We start from the raw sequence: 18,074 nt of genomic DNA on the forward strand, positions 1-18,074 counted from the left end.
GAAAAGAAAGTGGTGTTTAACCAGATGAGGATTTGGGCATCATTAGTCGATATTTATATTACTCATTATAGTTTTAAAACATCAGTTTTGTGTAATTGTCACTGTCAGATAGCATCTCCAGTTTAGCACAGAGAAAAAGTAAAAACCAAACTACTTTATCCACAGGGAAAGTAGGAGGTGGTAGAAGAAATAATGAACCAAATTCATTTTATAAAAAAATGTGTTTGTAGGATGTCTTCGGAAAGATACAATTTATCATATCTTAAATATAATACATATTCATGGTTAGGTTTGGGCATAGTAGCAAGTAGTGTTAGACATTGTCAGTATTAACAACAGAAGAACATTTTTGTTTTAATCCTAATTTTTATGTTTATGCACATTTTTTCAGGTGAGCCATTTTAAACCCTCCTTCTTTGGGGAGGAGACAGTCAAGTGTATATTATGCACAAAAACTTGCTGAAAAATCCCCCTGTGTGATGAGCATTAGAGAAAAGGGGGGTTTATGTGATAGTTGATATCATGTAAAATGAAAGGCATATTGATTAAAGGGAGAATAATTGCAATTGCTACTTGTTCACGGTGGTGGCTTGAGAGTTGGGGCAAGGTGACCAAAAACAGCAGGTTCAGTTCTACAAAGATTTAAGTTAAACATCAACCTATATAAATATCCATTAAAAATCTTTGAAAGGTACTAATAGGGTAATCAGTTCTTCTCACTGGATGGTTAAAGAGCAGGTGCCACTAGCCACATTACTCGGGATGTTTGACTATGAAGGGGGATGGCCCTCTGGAGTCCAAGGTCAAGGTAAATGATGCAGGCCAGTGGAATGGTGGCTGAGCAATCGATCTGTTTTGGGGCAGGGACCCATAACTCATGGATCAACACGCAACGCCACGGGTTCGGACTGGAAGATCCTTAGGTTCCTTTCATTCTCGTTTGTATAAATGTTTTAATTTTAGTGGGGTTTTCTGTCTGCTTCGCAAATTTCCATTGGAGCATCCTTAGGAAAACTTCATGTACATACTAAGAATCACGGTGTGTGTGTAGTTTTTGTGTTTGTGCCTTTGTTTAGTTTGGACCAAGGAAAACACGTTTTATTAACAAGGTTTAACTCTCTTGGAGCAGTCGAGTATTCACAGGCCAGATGGCCTGCTCCGTTCTCCAAGCCTTTGGTGGTCCGGAAAGCTTCTTGAATTTCTCTCTTATGTGAATGTTGATATAATCTGCCTATATTTTATTTCTTGGAATGAATTAATTCATATGATACCCTGTCTAAATGGATTTTTTTTCCGTCTGAAAAAGATATTTTTCCATCCGATTGACAGCTTTGTTTTTTATTCATATAAGAAGTAAGGGATTGCTTTTAATCATAGGGGTTCGTCTATTGCTGGAGTGAAAGGGTCCTGGGATGTGACTAGTCCGGCCCTGCAGAGTGCAGGGCGCCTTATGCAGCGGTTGGACAGGTGGCTGCCCAGCCTCTGCTGGAGCATTTGCGGTGACAGGACGCTCGCTGCCTTTCCCAGTGTTTCCACAGCTGTATTACGGAGGTCCTGCTGTTAAACCAGACTGTGCTTCTGGTGACTTAAACCTTCATCCTCATCCACTCATGGACAGCCAGGAGCATTCCCTCATTGACATCCAGGAACGTTTCTCTCCTCTTCAAGCTGTAATTTCCTTATCTATAAAAGATCAAGAGTTGTAAGATCTGGTTATCTCACCAGGATCGAGGTGAAGAACAGCCGAGATAAACAGACCTTAGGCAAAATCCTTTCCAAGTCTCAGACTATTACCCTCTTAGCTTTTCCTCTGGTGGGTAATGTGATGGGACAACAGCTGTGCCTACCCATCGGTTTGTGAACCTTGAATAGGCATTTTCCAGTTGACCCTCGTGCCGTTAATAAAATAATTCGTATCTTTAGTCAACATTTATTGACCATTCACTGTGTGCCTGGCACTCGCTTGGGCCTTAAGTGAACTAAACAGTGAACATGACAGATACCACCTCTATCTCACTGGGGCTTAATCTGTCTCCCTAGTCTTTTTACTTTGAGATATAAGTGCTTTTGACTGTTCAAAATAAAATAATATTGTTTCCTTTAACCAAGTGCTTTTGGTTTTCTGACTAGTCCAATACTTAGCAGTATGTCTTTGATTTGTAGATATATGGAGTCTGGGAGTGATCCTTTTCATGTTGGTGTGCGGGCAGCCACCCTTTCAAGAGGCCAATGACAGTGAAACATTGACAATGATCATGGATTGTAAATACACGGTCCCATCCCATGTGTCTAAAGAGTGTAAAGAGTAAGTAAAAAAAAAAAATGTTTATTTTAATTTTTGAACTTAATATTTCTGATCTTGAAAAGGGTGTTTTGGGGAGTTAACCCCAGAATATGATTTGAAATTTGATATTGGGTACAGATATGCCAGTTTTAAGAGGCTCATTATGTGCTTCTTCAGGCTCCAGAAGAGGGGGTTACTTTCACTTGAAATGAGACATTACCACGAGAACCACTCTTCGCTGTTTGCATCAGCAACGAGCAAGGCCACCTGGGATTATTTTAAGTTCCAGAGAAGAATTAGGGCATTTCTGAAATAGACGATCAACACACCATTTGGGGATTTCCATAGTGTGTCTCATAATTTTATTCCCACCCACTAACTAACTGGAGACAGTGTATAGATGTCTCCATGACAGACTCGGGGATCCCTGTGCTCCTAGGATCTAAAGAGCTCTCTGTTTGGTTCAGGTGACTATGAGAAGCCACAAAAATACACTCAAGTTGATTGTTTTGGATTTAAAGTACTACACAGGACTCGGATACGTGTAGTAAGGAATATAGTGGCATAAAGGAACTGTTGGAAGTTCCAGATTTCATTGACCTTGTGGGTGATACTTTGAAATAAGCTTGGCTGAGAGTATACCTACTACCGTGTTTCCCCCAAAATAAGACATCCTCCGAAAATAAGACCTAGCGCATGGAAAGATAAGACATCCCCTGAAAATAAGATCTAGCACAACTTTGGGAGAAAAAATTAATATTAGACACTGTCTTATTTTCGGGGAAACAGGGTACTTAAATGATTTTGGTGTAGTAACATAGTTTTGAGTTTCTCCCAATCAGCTGGTAACTATCATATGTGTGTTGCCAGATGGGTAGTAGACTTATGGGGGATCACTTGGTGATTATAGAAATGTCTAATCACTATGCTGTACCCCTGAAACTAATACAGTATTGAATGTCAACTGTAATGGGGGGGGGGGGAGAATAGAAGGAAATCTGAGTTGGAAGATTTCAGGTGGAGCTCCATCTTAGGCCATGTGGTGGATTGTTAAGAACATAGGTGTTCAAACTCTCTGGATTCAAATACTGTCTTCTCGCTTTACTAATGATGTGAGAATAATAGAACCTGCCTTTTAGGGTTATTGTTAATGTCTGTAAAAGCTCTTAGCTCAGCCCGCCGCACAGAGGAAGCACCTGATAAGAATGTTGATGATGGCGATGTTTATGCCCTATTATTCTTCTCTGCCCCAGGAAGCAGGATACTATATGTTGTGTGCATATTAAATGTTTGCAATCCACAGCCTCTACGCAAAAACTTATTTTTATATTGAAATACATCATTCACAAGAATGTTAAAAATGTGTCTGCAATAAAATGAACTCATCTGTACCTGTTATCCAGCTTAAGAAATAGAATGGTTCTAATAAGTTAGAAAGAAACCTTCTGTTTCTCCCTCCAAGAGGAATTATCTTTAGTAATCATAGGACCACTCAGTTTTCTACTTTCTCCTGTGTCATTTTGGCAAAGTTGTGTTTTTCAAGGAACTCATCCTTTTTTTTCTTCTTCTTAATGGAAAAGCAATCAAGAATTTATTGATCATAGCAAAAATTTCATGGGGCCCCTTAGAGGTTAAGGAATACGAGCCTTGGGGGAAGGAGAGAGAGAAGGGAATGGCAAGGGCATGCTCCCTGGAGGGATAGTGCCCGGAACTTGTTCATTTTATCTATATTTTCAGGTTTTTTGCTCTCAAGTATTTATAATATCCTCTATATCTGTTACGTCTATAGATTAGTGGGGGTGTTGTCTTTTTTCATTCTAATATCGACACCCGTTGCCTTCTCTTATTTTTGTCTTGCGCAATTCTGCCTTCGGTTTATTATCTTATTAGACTTTGTCAAAGAACGACCTTTGTTTGAACAATGGACTTACTTCCCTTTCCAGCCTGATCACCCGGATGTTACAGAGAGATCCCAAGAGAAGGGCCTCTTTAGAAGAGATCGAAAACCATCCTTGGCTTCAGGGTGTGGACCCTTCGCCAGCCACCAAGTATAACATCCCCCTGGTGTCCTACAAGAACCTCTCAGAGGAGGAGCACAACAGCATCATTCAGCGCATGGTGCTCGGGGACATAGCGGATCGGGACGCCATTGTCGAGTATGTTACCACTCACCTGTATGGGGCCGTGGGTTCAGACGCTTGGAATGGACTCTCTCTGTACTTGCCAGGGCCTGTGGCCCTGTGTGATGGCTAGAGATCCAGCTGACAGGTCATGCCATTTATCTGTAGAGTTCCCTGCCCAGGTCCCGGCTCTTAGGTTTTGTTGTATTCTGTTTATTTTTGTACTAGTGACAAGGAGTGCACACTGCTTTCTATCCCAGTATATGCCTTGCCCATAGCAGTATCCTCTTCATTCCATGTCCCTCACTGGTTCCCACAGTGAGCAGGGAGAATGGGGCATCATCTCAAGTCCCCAAAGTCAGGGGTTGGCATGTGGGGGCCAGTCATGCATTTATGTGAGTGGAGTGTTAGTGAACCACAGCCGTGCCCACCCATTGCATGTTTTGTCCACGCTGCATGTGCTCCTGCAGCGTGTCTGTGAGACCACATGACCCTCAAAATCTGAAACACTTGCTCTCTGGTCCTTGAAGAGCACCGCCTGGGACCCACAAGGCCCACAAGTGATTAACTGAGTCCCCAACACCTCAGAGGGACTGCAGAGCCTAAAGGGCTTAGAAATCACCTAACTCTTTAAAATAACCTGAGCCATTTAGAGTCAAGGATAAAGATCCAGTGCTTTCCTTTAGTGTCGATTCATTTCCGCAGAGGTCCTAGGACCTCTAAGGAAAGGTCAGATGTTATTTACCCCATTGAAACAGCTGGTGCGATGGGAAGAGTGGCCTGCCAAGGACACGCACTTTAGTAGTGTGTAGGAAATGATGGTTTGTTTTTGAATAGATATGGTAGAAGGCTATTTTTGTCTCCCCGAATTGGCTTAATGTTCTTGGCTTAAATAAATAAATCACAGCACTATTTAATTCATGTAAATTCAGTTATAAACCCAAAAGGAGCGCTCGTCAAGTGGTTCAGGAGTTTCCGTGTGCCCATCCACCTGTGAGCATGCGCCGGAGGGAAGCGGGGATCTGGACGCCCGAGCTGCCCTCCCAGGCGGTCCTGGTCTTACTGCGCCCACAGCGTGAGCAGCGTGAGCCTCCTCTGTGGGTGACCCTGCACCAGAGACTCGCATGTGTTGGCTCTCGTGGGCTCTTGCTTTGGAGTCTGTCCTCACCCCGCCCGCCCATTAAGCCGTGGCCCAGGTGCACATGTGAAAAGTGATCCCATGTCGCTTCTTTCCTAGTGCTCATTGTGCATTTTCACTAATGACAGAAAGCTCCTGACAAGCCTGGCTGGGTAGTTGTGGGCCTGGCAGGCCCATCGCCTGCTCCTGCTCTTGCCTGGAAGGCCAGCTGCAGGGGAGCAGGCAGGGTCACCTCGGAGGGCCTTGCACCCCCAGCAGCTCCCCAGCCCCGGTGGCTGCGCTCGGTTCTCAGAGCATCAGTTTTGAAATGGATGAATGAAAACATTGGCAAAGAAGACGCTAATGACAGGCTCTTGGTTACATTGAAATAATGCATTAATATATAAAATTCCAATAAATGCCAAGAGAGTGTAAGAGTAAAAACTCCCTGATTCTGTGATTGGTATCAGTGTCTCAGGGCACATGCATAGCACCCCTTTCACACAGCTGGTGGCAGCAAGTGAGCCAGCTCAGCGACAACAAGGACTTTGACCCAGTACATTCTTGAAGCCTCATTTCCTTTTATGCACCTAAACCTGACATCTAGCCCACATGCCAGCAGCATTTGGGGTTTTTCTTACAGAATATTTTGATACAGGTTTGTTGTTTTTTTTAAACCTGCTGAGGTCTCTGTGCCCTCTCCCTGTTTCTCCAGAGCCCTGGAAACCAACAGGTACAACCACATCACGGCCACCTACTTCTTGCTCGCCGAAAGGATCCTGAGGGAGAAGCAAGAGAAAGAAATCCAAACCAGATCTGCCAGCCCCAGCAACATCAAGGCCCAGTTTAGGTGAGAAAAAAATCTTCACTGATTTTAGTAAGTTAACGTTTTGACATAGTGAACGTTGTTTGTTTGTTTGCTTAATGCTTCCTAACTCCGAGCAAGAGCATGGACGGCGATGGCGGGCTCTCCCCAGCATGGGGGCCGGAGCCTCCGTCACCGAGGATGCCTCGGGCTCCTGGGCCCAGTGGGCTGCGGCCTCGGGCTCCTGGGCCAGGAACTTGTTTGGAGACTCGGTCTCCAGCCAGGGTGCCTGTAGTTTATTTTCATTGAACTCTTCTAGGTCTGACATGTATTAATAAATTCTTTTCTTTATTCTTTTATTCCAGGAACAAGGCCAGTTTTCCCTCAGTCATTTGAAATAACTTTTTAAAATAACAGGGCATTTCTGGGCCGTGATGTTGTCTCAGGATTTCAGGGATTTGACAGTCAGATGAGCCGGTTGATTTATTGGCCGATGACCTGGGGAGGTCACTGAACCTCTGACTCAGCTGCTGAGCTGTGTGTGAGGTGGGGGGAGTCGCACTGCCTGCCTCCGGGAGTGTGGTGAGGCCAGATGAGTTAGGGCCTTTGGTGGGCCTGTCACCACCCTGTCCCTTCTTCCCTCGTCCGTCCTGAGCTCTCCATCCTCCTCCCAGGTTCCTTTTCTCCTGCCATGCTAGCTTTCTGTTTAAAATCGGAGCGTAGGAAGGGTTACTTTTTACATCATCGTTAGGAAATTTATTAGAATTCATATTCAGATAAAGTAACCCATGGAACTGTAGTGATTCAAAAGCCTGGAGCACAGAGGAGAGAGAAGAAAGCAGTCCTGGTGGCTGAAGAAGAAGAGTGAGAGGTCTGAGCTGGAAGCAGTGTAGGAACTTGGTGTCCCGCACGCATTCTTCTGTAATGGAAACTAGGCACGCTGTCCGTGTCAGCTTGGAAGAGGCCTGGGCGCAGGGACAGAGCAGGAGAGTGACACGGAGAGGGCGGGTCAGCCCCGTCCGGCTGAGCCCTCTGGTGGAAAGCACAGCCTCCGAGTAGCCACCCCATGCTGGGCCACCAAGTCGGGAGCCACCCAGTTCTTCCGGAGAAGGGACATTTGGATTTGAGCTGTTGTCTGTTCAGTGAGACAGAACAGAGCTCAATCCAAAAGTGATCAAATAGTAACTGAGTTAAACTGGTTTTACTTTTGGAAATTGCAAAGCCAATGGCAGCTATAAAGAAGCATCAGAGCCTCCCAGTTTCCTGGCCCCTCCTGGGGATTCTGGAGTGGGGACGCCCTGCAGGCCTGTCTTCCTCCTGTGTCTGCTTGCTTCCTTCTCTTTACGGCACTGTGACTTTGGTGTCCAGACCCTGGGCCTGGCCTGGCTCTGTTGCTGAGGATGCCTAATGGTCAGCACGACCACTACAGCTACAGCCCTCACCCATCCTGTTTCCGGGGTGGGAAGGGAGGAGAGGGGCGCCTTTATCAGGCTGCGCCCTCCCCATCCTTCTCGAAGGGACTGGCTGCTGCTCTGGAGAGTCAGAACCTCACACACACACACACACACACACACACACCCGCCATGGGCTCCCCAGGGGTTGTGGGGTGATGTTCTGGTGGCTGAAAGCACAGTGTGTGCGGCTGCTCTGGGACTTCCGAGTCTCACCGGGTGCCGTGGTGTTGGGGGAGGACTTGTCCGGAGACACTGCCTGACCTCACACACATGATCGGACACTCAGCTTCTATAAACTACCACGCAGTGATGTCAGTAGATGGCCCTCCACCCTCAAGGGAATGTGATCCGGCTTTGAGTTGGGGACAGGATGTCGGTTTTACCAAGCTATAGATTTAATTAGGTGTTATTTCTAGGATCACATAACTGGTGTGAAATGGAAATGTCATCGTGTGGAAGTGGCTGTTATAAATGTATCTGGCATCTGCTGGTCCCCTGGGCAGGGAGGACAGCTGAGAATTCCGAGACGTTTATTCAAAACAAGCCAGAGACCTCATTTTCAAAAGTCTTTTTCTTTAGTTACCAAGCAGGGTTCTTGTTACTTGAGTGATTCCAAATTGGGGAATAAAATCAAAGTTTATGTCATAGTGGATTTTGCTATCCAGTACTCTTGCGTGAGCATTTAAAATAGAAGTATTTCTATTTTGCTGATTTCATTTCTTTATTGGTGAGGAGATTGACATATGCCAGCATTCACTGACTCCTTTCTCCACCATTCTCATGTTAAATCTATTCAATTATTTCCATTTATTTTTGTAAATACCAGACTTTTACAAAAAGGAGGATGGAAATTTCAGGTGAATCTTCCTAGCAATACTCCATCAAGGGCTGAGATCTGAGACCCAGAGGGACAGAGTGTGTGGTGTTCAGGTTTTGCTTTTACAAAATGTTTTTCTTGGGGTATAAACTGTGTATAGAAGAGGCGCCCTTTGCAGACCTTTCCTGAGAGCTGGGACGAAGTTTTTGGCCAACGAGCGCAGACTGAGCTGCATTCAGACCCCGCGTGCCCCTCGGGCATCCTTGCTGACGTTCACGGGGAGTTGCATGAGTTTGCACGGCTGCCATTTCTTCTTTTCTTTTCAGTGTGCGGAATGTGTCCCAGGAGTTGTGTATACTGTGCTTGAACAAAGTCTGCATACGATTACATGCGTGTCCCTTTCCCGTCCGTCACACAGGCAGTCGTGGCCCACCAAAATCGACGTGCCGCAGGACCTGGAGGACGACCTCACCGCCACGCCCCTGTCCCACGCGACCGTCCCTCCGGCTCCCGCGCGGGCGGCCGACAGCGTCCTCAACGGCCACAGGAGCAAAGGCCTGTGCGAGGCGGCCAAGAAGGACGAGCTCCCCGAGCTGGCCGGCCCGGCGCTGGCCGCGGTGCCGCCGGCGAGCCTGAAGCCCGCGGCCAGCGGGCGCAAGTGCCTGTTCCGGGTGGAGGAGGACGAGGAGGAGGACGAGGAGGACAAGAAGCCCATGTCCCTGTCCACACAGGTGGTCCTGCGCCGCAAGCCCTCGGTCACCAACCGGCTGACCTCGAGGAAGAGCGCCCCGGTGCTGAACCAGATCTTCGAGGAGGGGGAGTCGGACGACGAGTTCGACATGGACGAGAACCTGCCGCCCAAGCTGAGCCGGCTGAAGATGAACATCGCGTCCCCGGGGACGGTGCACAAGCGCTACCACCGCCGGAAAAGCCAGGGCCGCGGCTCCAGCTGCAGCAGCTCGGAGACCAGCGACGACGACTCGGAGAGCCGCCGGCGGCTGGACAAGGACGGCGGCTTCACCTACTCCTGGCACCGCCGGGACAGCAGCGAGGGGCCGCCGGGCAGCGAGGGCGACGGCGGCGGCCAGAGCAAGCCCGGCAACAGCGGCGGCGGCGCGGACAAGGCCAGCCCCAGCGAGAACAGCGCGGGCGGGGGCAGCCCCTCGGGCGGCTCGGGCGGCACCCCGGGGGGCACCTCGGGCAGCACCCGCCGCTGCGCCGGCCCCGCCAACTCCACGCAGCTGGCCTCGCGCAGTGCCGGGGAGCTGGTGCAGAGCCTCAAACTCATGGGCCTCTGCCTGGGCTCCCAGCTGCACGGGGGCACCAGGTACATTCTGGACCCGCAGCACGGCCTGTCCTTCTCCAGCGTCAAGGTCCAGGAGAAGTCCACGTGGAAGATGTGCATCGGCTCCGCGGGGAGCCCGGGCCAGGCGCCCGGGGTGGGCGGCCTCAGGTTCTTCTCCGACCACGTGGTGGACAGCGCCGCCGAGCTAGAGCGGGTCCAGAGCAAGAACCTGAAGAACAACGTGCTCCAGCTACCTCTGTGCGAAAAGACCATCTCTGTGAACATCCAGCGGAACCCCAAGGAGGGGCTGCTGTGCGCCTCCAGCCCAGCCACCTGCTGCCACGTCATCTGACGGCGGCCGCCCGGCCCCCGCACGCTTCCTGCTCCGAGCGGTGAAGACCGGCTCCTTCACTGTCTCCCTCCCGGTTCTCCTCCTAGCGGGCAGTTATTTATTACGTTTCCCTTCGTTCGCCTGGCGCCGTGACAATGCATGGTCTTTGTGCATGCTGCTGCTAGACACTGCTTTCTGTCCCAGCCGAAAGTCAACCTCTCGTGTCACTTTTACATTCAGAATTTTAGTGTGGATGATCAGGATTAAATTAAAATGTATATTTGGAACCTAATATCAATGGAGCACTTAGAAATTGGATGTTCCGCACTTAACCTAGACAGAGAAAACACGCTTGTATTTCCTTGTTGCAAAAATCTAAATCCCTGTCCTGACCTTCTGTTACACGGAGACTCCGTGCCCTGGGCACACCCTGGTGTCCGATACAGAACCAAAGCAATAACAGTGAGATGCCGACAGGCCCGGAGCCCGCGGACGTGCCTGCCAGCTTTCCGAGGCTGCGCCGGACCGAGTACAGCCGACGTCTGCACTAGAACCTTAAACCGAGATTTCAACGTACCCACACCTGTTTGTCTTAAGCTATCGTGTGACAAAAGCTTGGGCTCTTAAAAATTAACTGAAACAGATTTTCTCGTTTTGTACTAGGTGAGATGAAGTACTTAGATTTATACGGCAGCTTCCCCTGTAGTGGTAAATGACAAGCAGACAATCTTATTTTGTAATGTGCGAACTGATGATGTCTTAACTCTACTTATAGAGTGTGTCTGTTTAACAGAACAAAATGACGCTCCTGTAAGCTCCTCCCCGCAGGGCACAGCCCAGGGTCTCCCTCAGAACCATGTAGATAGAAGAAGCTGGAGGGCCTAACGTGGAGGCAGAGTGCACACAGAGGTGGGCAAAGTCAAAACCCGGGCAACGAAAAAACATATATAAACACATACATACACGCACGGATTGATTTTTTACGAGGTTGGTAATTAGGTTGACTCTTTTGTTATTTCCATTTTACATCCTTTAGCTCAATTAGCTATGACAATTGACTAATCAAAAAAGACACACAATCAGCAAACAAAACTGCACAAAACCTGCTTCAGTTTTGTTTTTTTGCTGGAAATATTTTTCACTCTGCCTTCCTGCCAAAACAATAATCAAGAACTCTCGCTTTAAACTCTTCCCGCACAGAGACTCCTTCTGACCAGATAATCCTCTTTGGAGGCACCCTGTGTCTGTGGGGCACGGTGCATTGCACGTTGCCGATTGCGGAAGGGGCCGGGGGCCCCTTTTCCCTGCTGTCCCCTCGGGGTCTTAGATGCTGAGCCACACTGGCCACAGGACGCGCTGGCCCGGGCCTTCCCACGCTCGGCCTCCGGTGAGGTGTCTGGTCCACACAGTGGCAGAGCACCCGGGGAGGCCCTCCACCGGGCACAGCTCCTCCAGGAGCACATCCACTGACCCTGCTACCTGAGTGTCCATTTCTTCTTCTCAGAACTCTGAATTTCACTGTATACTTAAACTAGACTTAAGTAAAGAGGATACTTCAAATACTTTTACTTTCTAGACCTAGGCTAGATGTGTTTTAAGCTATAGCTCTAGTTCAGTGTGGTATTTATAATCGAAAGCTCTGAGACAAGGTGTGTGGGTGAAGCCATAGAACACGTTTGCTTGAAATTCTTGAGCAGGGAACTTCTAAAGGGCCAGAAATAAGATGTGTGGTTCACGTAGACAGTGAGCGTAACATCTGTATTAAACATAGGAGAGACGTTTGTAAAGGGCATTGGCAATAAACTCTTTGTTGCAGCTGTTTTCCAAGTAATTGTACATACTTTTTCCTGTGATTATGTATAGCCTGGGAATGGCACCTTTGAACCCCGTATGTGTTCGGTTTCCATTGTGTTTTTTTATATTCAGATGTATATATGGTGCTCACTTTAGGATCAGCAGTGTTGACCATTTATGCTGCATAGCTGTATTATAGCCTTATTAGTCGTGTTTGGTTGGTTGGCCCTCTGGGTAGACAGATGGTAGTCTGAGTGGCGTCTTCATCATGTGTTCCTAAGTGAATGACTGTGCATGTGTTGTATGTCATCGTATGTTGTCCCATAAAAGAGAGGGAGTGAATCACCATTACATTAAGATAATATTGGACCAAACTACTTACTTGCTCTAACAGTTTCTTGTATCCCCTTAACCTGTCTTCAGAAGTTGCATAGAGTTACAGTAGTGTGTAAATTAAATATTGTGGACAATTCAGTCTTGTATTTTTCTGTATGTGTGTGTACATATATACATATGTGTGTATATATATATATATAAATATATATATAAAATATGTACTTCTGACAATTCTATCTGTATTTAAAGATGTGACAATCTTGACACCGACTTTAAGAATAGCCGTGAGACTGAGTCGAATTAAAGGTATTTCTGCCACGTTAAGAGCTGGTGTGTGTGAAGAGCATACAGAACGGCCAGCTGACCTGGCCAGCCGCGTGCACTGCGGGTTGATTTTCCTCATCGTGTGGACACGGACAGGCCTGTGACAAGTGGGAGAAAATCCCGACAATAAAGTGGCATCTTGGTGTTCAGCAATAGAACGGCGTCCGGTCCTGTTTCTTCCATGCCCCGCCCCTCCAGTGGGGGCATCGCCCGTGGCAGGTGCTCGGGAGCGGGGTGGGCGGAGCCAAGGCACCCTTCACGGCTCCACGCCCCGAGGTCCTTGTCTTGACTGGACCAAGGAGACCTCCAGGACGATGCCGTCCCCCCCACCCCCCCCCCACCCTGGCCTCACACCGGGGAAGGGGTGCTCTCCCCAGTTCGGTGGTTGGTGTGTGGCCTCGTGATCGACCACGAGATGTGGAGGAGGTTTGATGGCAGTTTCCCTTGGGCAGAAATGACGGCCTCCCTTCCCCAGTGCTGTGAGCTTCCTCTGGGGAAGCGGACACAGTCCGCAGTGTCAGGCTCTGCCCCCGCTATTGCCATCTCCCGGTTACACCTGGGGGTGCTGAGGCCCAGGCGGGAGGGCAGAGCTGGGTGGGTCCCCCCAGTCTCCAATAGGCACAGGCCTGATCTTTCCACTGACTTTTCGAGAGTGAGTGGGAGGGAGGGGGACAGACAGAAACCTCCATGTGAATGAGCAGGGAGTTCACATCTGGAACCCACTGCCCCCACCCACTGTGCTCTTGTGACCAGGGGAGACGGGGAACTGGGTCCGAGGCACTCAGACTGGGATACGAGGAAGCTCCTGGCTGAGGACCATAGTGGCGGGGACCACGTGCTGGGTTAAATCAGGAGGATGTTCCTAAGCATTGACCACTGACCTCGACCATGGGCCTTGATGCCTCAGACCGAGCAAAGGCAGGCATGCTGGCAAGCGCAGTGGCCTGGCAGGACCAACTGGGCAGCAAAGAGTGGCAGATGGTGGCCAGCTCCCCAAAACATGATGCTTGACTGGCTGAGGCCACTCCCATCCCGATGGGGAGGGACCCGGGCCGGCCCTCAGGGAGGGGACAGGTCTAGGCTGAAGCCCTCATTTCCCCCTGCTCGTCTGCCGACCCAGTGGCCGAGGTGCCTGCAGCTTTCTGAGTGGAAGTGCCCATCATCCCAGGGTCCCGGGAAGGGGGGGGTGGGGGGCGAGAGGAGGGGGAGGCGGGTAGAGGGGAGGGGCAGGGGGTGGCTGTTTCACAGGCGGAGTGTGCAGCTAGCAGAGGAGGAAGCCAGGCCCTGCCCTTGCAGGCAGTCTTCGTGCCTGGGCCCCAGGCGGGGAGCAGCGGGCTCCAGCCGCTGCTTTGTGCCTGGAGGGTCAGACCCCGGTGACCCACACTGTGCCTGTGAGGGGTCCAGCCCAGGGCACAGCTGAAGGGCGCAGCACCCCTGGCTAAGGCCCCTCCTCCACAGGCGTCAGCCACACCAGGAGCTGGGTGTGGCAGCTGGCTCTCCGCCTGGCACCCTGTGCATGGAAGCAGCCCGGCAGCCCTGGCCAGGCACCCCATGGCAGCAGCCCCTCAGCTCCAGAACAGCCCGCGCTCCGGCTGCAGGCCTTGGAAGTGGCACCAGGTGCCCAGCCCCAAGCTCAGCCTCCCCACTTAGGCTTCCCCTTGAAGGACCTGGGCCCCTCCCAGAACCCCGGGGCCTTCACAGTCCACGCGTGGGAAGTGGGAGCCAGAGAGGAGCTTTAATAGCTGACACTATTGCTTCTGCTGACCAGTGTCTAACATATTGCAAAACAGAACCAGGAGAGAGGTAGAGCTGTCGGGAATTGGAAATCCTGCCTCTTGTCCACCCTGTCTCAGAACGGAGGCCGGGCAGAGCCCCCTTCAGCATGGCTCGCACCCGGGCCGCCACCCCGCCCCACGGACCCTGGGCGGCGGTGGGTGGGGGTGACTGGCCCGCAAGGGGCTCCATGGAGAGCTGGTGGTTGGTCCGCAGAGGCTCAGGGCAGCAGTGAAGTGCGGAGTGTGGAATGGAGGGTGGGGCCTGGGCAGAAACCGGGGCAGTGGGCTTGGGGCGGGGGGAGGTGAGGGTGGGGAGCTGCCAGGAGCTGGGGCCCAGCGCCCCCCTCCGGGCCCTGAGCCGGGACCCTGCGTTGGGAGGAGTGGGTGCTGCCACGGGGAGCTGCCGTGTCTGGCCGAGCCGTGGGTCTGGGCTGGGAGCCGCTCAGCTGCTCGGTGCCCCTCTGCCTCGTTCAGGTCGCCTTCTCCTTCCCGCCTTCCTCCTTCAGGTTCTCGGCCACCAGCTTCATTTGCTGTGGAGAGAACACAGGGTGAGCCTCGCCAGCCGGGGGTGGGGGGTGGCACCTGGATGGCAGCAGGGCTCCCAGCTTCTGCGGGAGGCCCTGGGCAACGTGTTCCTAAGCCGTCAAGGCACCCCGAGACGCTGTGACCCCCTGATGCTGCCCAAGGCTTCCTCTAAGTGCCTGGCCCGGACGAGATGGGCCCAGGGAGCGGGTGGAAACGTGTGAGGCAGGCCGGCGGGATTGCAAAGACGCTGACAGGAGAAGCAGCTGGGTGACCTGCTTCCTGGGCCCGGGGTCAGGGGCGGCAGTGCAGGGGTCTGAGCATAGACGGGCCACGTCCCTGCTCTGCCTCTTGAACCGAGCGAACGTGCCATTTGACTTATGAGCCTGGTGCCATGTCTGCCCTGGGGGCATAGTCAGCAGGTGGCTGTGGGGGTGACTGTCCACGAGGTCCCTGTCCAGCACAGAGGCCTCCAAACAGCAATTCTACTGGCCCTTCGTCCCTGCGGCCACAGCGCCCACCCCGCCCAATGCCATGGGGACAGCCTATGGGGTCCCTCCCGGTCAAGGCCAGCTCAGAGGGAGGGGCCTGCACCCTGGGGTCGGGTCGCCCAGGGAGGAAGTCCTGCGCCCACCCTGGGGCCCCGCAGGCCCCAGCCTCCTCTGTCCCAGGCGCTGCCCACAGGACCACCGGCTACTCTGGGATGTGGCTGCACACACAGGCAGGGGATTCTGACAGCAGCTATTTATTTGTGGGAAAAGCAGGCCTCGGAGAGCCGCGCTGCTGGAGCTGGGAACCCGGCTGCCCCGTTTGGAGTCCGTGTCCACGTGGAGCCGGACCTGGGGCCCGCTCCCTCGCTCTCAGGGGAGGAAGCCTTCCTCAGCCTGAAGCAAAGCCTCGGCCTCCTCTTCACCCCGCTCCCCTCTCCGGAGGCCCCGCTTCCCGGGGACGGCTCTCCCCTCTCTGCGTCTGCTCTGTCCCCACCGGGCGGACAGAGATGGGCTCCTGGAGGCGGACCCCTCCACCTGGGCTGGGAGGACTGCCTGGCCCTGCCGCCGGCCGCCACATGGAAGCTGGGTCCAGGGGATGGCGTGTGATGGGCAGGGGACTGGGCGGGGTCACGGTGACCCGTCTGCAGGTGGGGCAGCGTTCCCGCAGGCCTAGAGCGGAGGGCGGCATGAGAGCGACACCGGCCTCAGGACGTGCCTGCCCAGGGACCACAGCTGCCCTGTGTGTGCGGCTTCAGCCTGGCAGGACGATGCAGACCGTGACGGAGAGACAGAGCTGCGTGCCCCGTGTCCCAGCAGGTGCTGTGTCCGTCTGCGCCTTCTCTGTCACCGCACGCCCTGTCCTCACTGAGCCCACTCGGCCTGTGAACTACTGAAGCAAAAGATGCCCAGAAAACTAACATTCAGCCTATCTGCCAGGCAGTGTCGTCAGACACTTATGAGACCTTAATAATTCATCTTTATGGGGGCGGGGGGGGGGGAGAGAACAACATTCCCTAGCTGTCCCAGAGCCTTCCAGCCGCACCTCCCAGCATTCCACGCGGGGAGGAAAGTCAATGTGAGTGGGAGCGAATGCGCCCTGATGCCAGGAGCCTGGAGGCTGGCTGTGAGGGGCAGCTGCCCCCCTCTACCCCCACCTGTGTGGGTGGCTGTGCTGGGAGACCCCGGGCGTCAGGCAGCCCTGCCCAGGGGCCCTGCTCCGCAGCGGCGGGGGATGGGCCCGCTGATGGATTCTCTCCCCTGCACCTCCGGCCGGAAGGGACTTCGGTGTAGCTTTTGGAGTTCCCCTCCACTCAGGCCCAAGGTTGGCTGGCAGGGGGGGTACCCAGGCCAGGAGGAGGGACTCCACACCCTCTCACCTGCAGAGCCTGCCTGGGCAGGGCAGCTCCTAGGACGGGCCTGTCAGGAGGTCACAGGTGGGTAGGATGCCGGCCACTGCTCTGCCCGGTGCCAGGCTCCATCTGCTCAGAGAACCTGCCCGCCCTCTGCCTCCCCTCCCGGCCCAGGTCCCAGAGCAGGGCTGCTTGGAAGCCACAGCGATCAGCTGTGTGTTGGGACAAACCACTCAGCCCCTTCCTCCATGGCTGGGCCCCTCAGGGCTGGGTCCGTGACCCTGGGGCCTTCGCCAGCTACGGGCGGGCCTGAGGCTTGTACCTCTGCGTCTCTCTTAAAACAAACCTGGCTTCTTTCGGACTCTAAAATGAAAACCTTATTAAACGTAAGCAGGAGAGCGGTGCTCACTTCTTTCCTACAAAAAGCATCAGGTGGAGAATAAAATCCTCCCCAACTCATGACTCATTAAACACTCATGTTCCCAGTCACTCTCTGAGCAGCGCCGGCTGAGCTTTCCCGAACCTGAGCGTGTGCCTATATGCCACGCCTGCTCCCCGTGGAGGGGGAGCGAGGTGGTTTGAGAGCCGGGATGCTACCCCAGGCCTGAGCAGCCCTCCCCTCCCAGGCCTGGGGCAGACCCTCCCTGGCCGCTGGCTGGGCCACAATCAGCACGGAATCCCCCACGCACAGCACTCAGGAGATCACGACCCATCGCTGCCATTATTACCCAATTTGAAATCTGTCGGCATCTACTCCATCACCTCTCCCCCAGAGCAACAGCAACACACAGAGGGTTTCCACCTGTGCCTTCCTCTCCCTCTCACCGGGGCCTCTGCAGCTGGCTCTCTCAGAGGCTGCTGGCCACTGGAGCCTGGTCGTCCTGGGGCAGCAGCTCAAACAGGAACTGGCTTCTCTGGCCAGTTCAGCTTCAGCATCAATGCCTGGGGCCTGCCCCCTGTCCCCACCCCACCCCCCGCACTCCCCTCCCTGCTCGTCTCAGGTGCCCAGACCTGCCTGTGACAAGTGACAGAGGGTGGCAATCCCCAGTCCCTACATCTCCAGCTCCCTCCGCTGGGATTTAAGGGGTGTGGCCTGGGCACCAGCGTTTTTTTTTTTTTGGTTTTTGTTTTTTTGCAAGCTCCTCCCGGCAAGTCTATCCCGAAGATCAGTGGTCAGCAAACGCATTAGTCAACAGAGCCGCAGTTTGCTGACCACTGCTGTAGGTGGGCGAACCCAGCCTGAAAGGCGGCCTCTTCTCCAGCTCTGCCC

General features: G+C 52.6%; 2 protein-coding genes across 8 annotated transcripts in view; one reads left to right on the forward strand and one right to left on the reverse strand.

Moving 5' to 3' along the window:
- Positions 1–12,822, forward strand: part of SNRK (SNF related kinase) — a 39,102-nt gene extending 26,280 nt beyond the window's left edge. For 5 of the 6 annotated variants that reach the window (XM_036432015.2, XM_036432013.2, XM_036432016.2 and 2 more), the window contains 4 exons: positions 2,164–2,305; positions 4,228–4,440; positions 6,237–6,371; positions 9,016–12,822. In XM_036432015.2, coding sequence (XP_036287908.1) covers positions 2,164–2,305; positions 4,228–4,440; positions 6,237–6,371; positions 9,016–10,234 — 1,709 coding nt within the window. In that variant the 3' untranslated portion in view covers positions 10,235–12,822. Of the gene's footprint in view, positions 1–280; positions 1,021–2,163; positions 2,306–4,227; positions 4,441–6,236; positions 6,372–9,015 lie in introns of those variants that run through there. The other variant, XM_036432019.2, reaches the window with a different exon arrangement.
- A 1,563-nt stretch (positions 12,823–14,385) lies between these two features.
- ANO10 (anoctamin 10) overlaps positions 14,386–18,074 on the reverse strand; it is an 82,357-nt gene continuing 78,668 nt past the window's right edge. For both annotated transcript variants that reach the window (XM_036432022.2, XM_036432020.2), the window contains one exon: positions 14,386–14,972. In XM_036432022.2, coding sequence (XP_036287915.1) covers positions 14,913–14,972 — 60 coding nt within the window. In that variant the 3' untranslated portion in view covers positions 14,386–14,912. The remainder of the gene's footprint in view (positions 14,973–18,074) is intronic.

The sequence above is a fragment of the Pipistrellus kuhlii genome, unplaced genomic scaffold (assembly GCF_014108245.1).
Source record: "Pipistrellus kuhlii isolate mPipKuh1 unplaced genomic scaffold, mPipKuh1.p scaffold_m20_p_11, whole genome shotgun sequence".
In the NCBI taxonomy this organism is placed as follows: Eukaryota; Metazoa; Chordata; class Mammalia; order Chiroptera; family Vespertilionidae; genus Pipistrellus; species Pipistrellus kuhlii.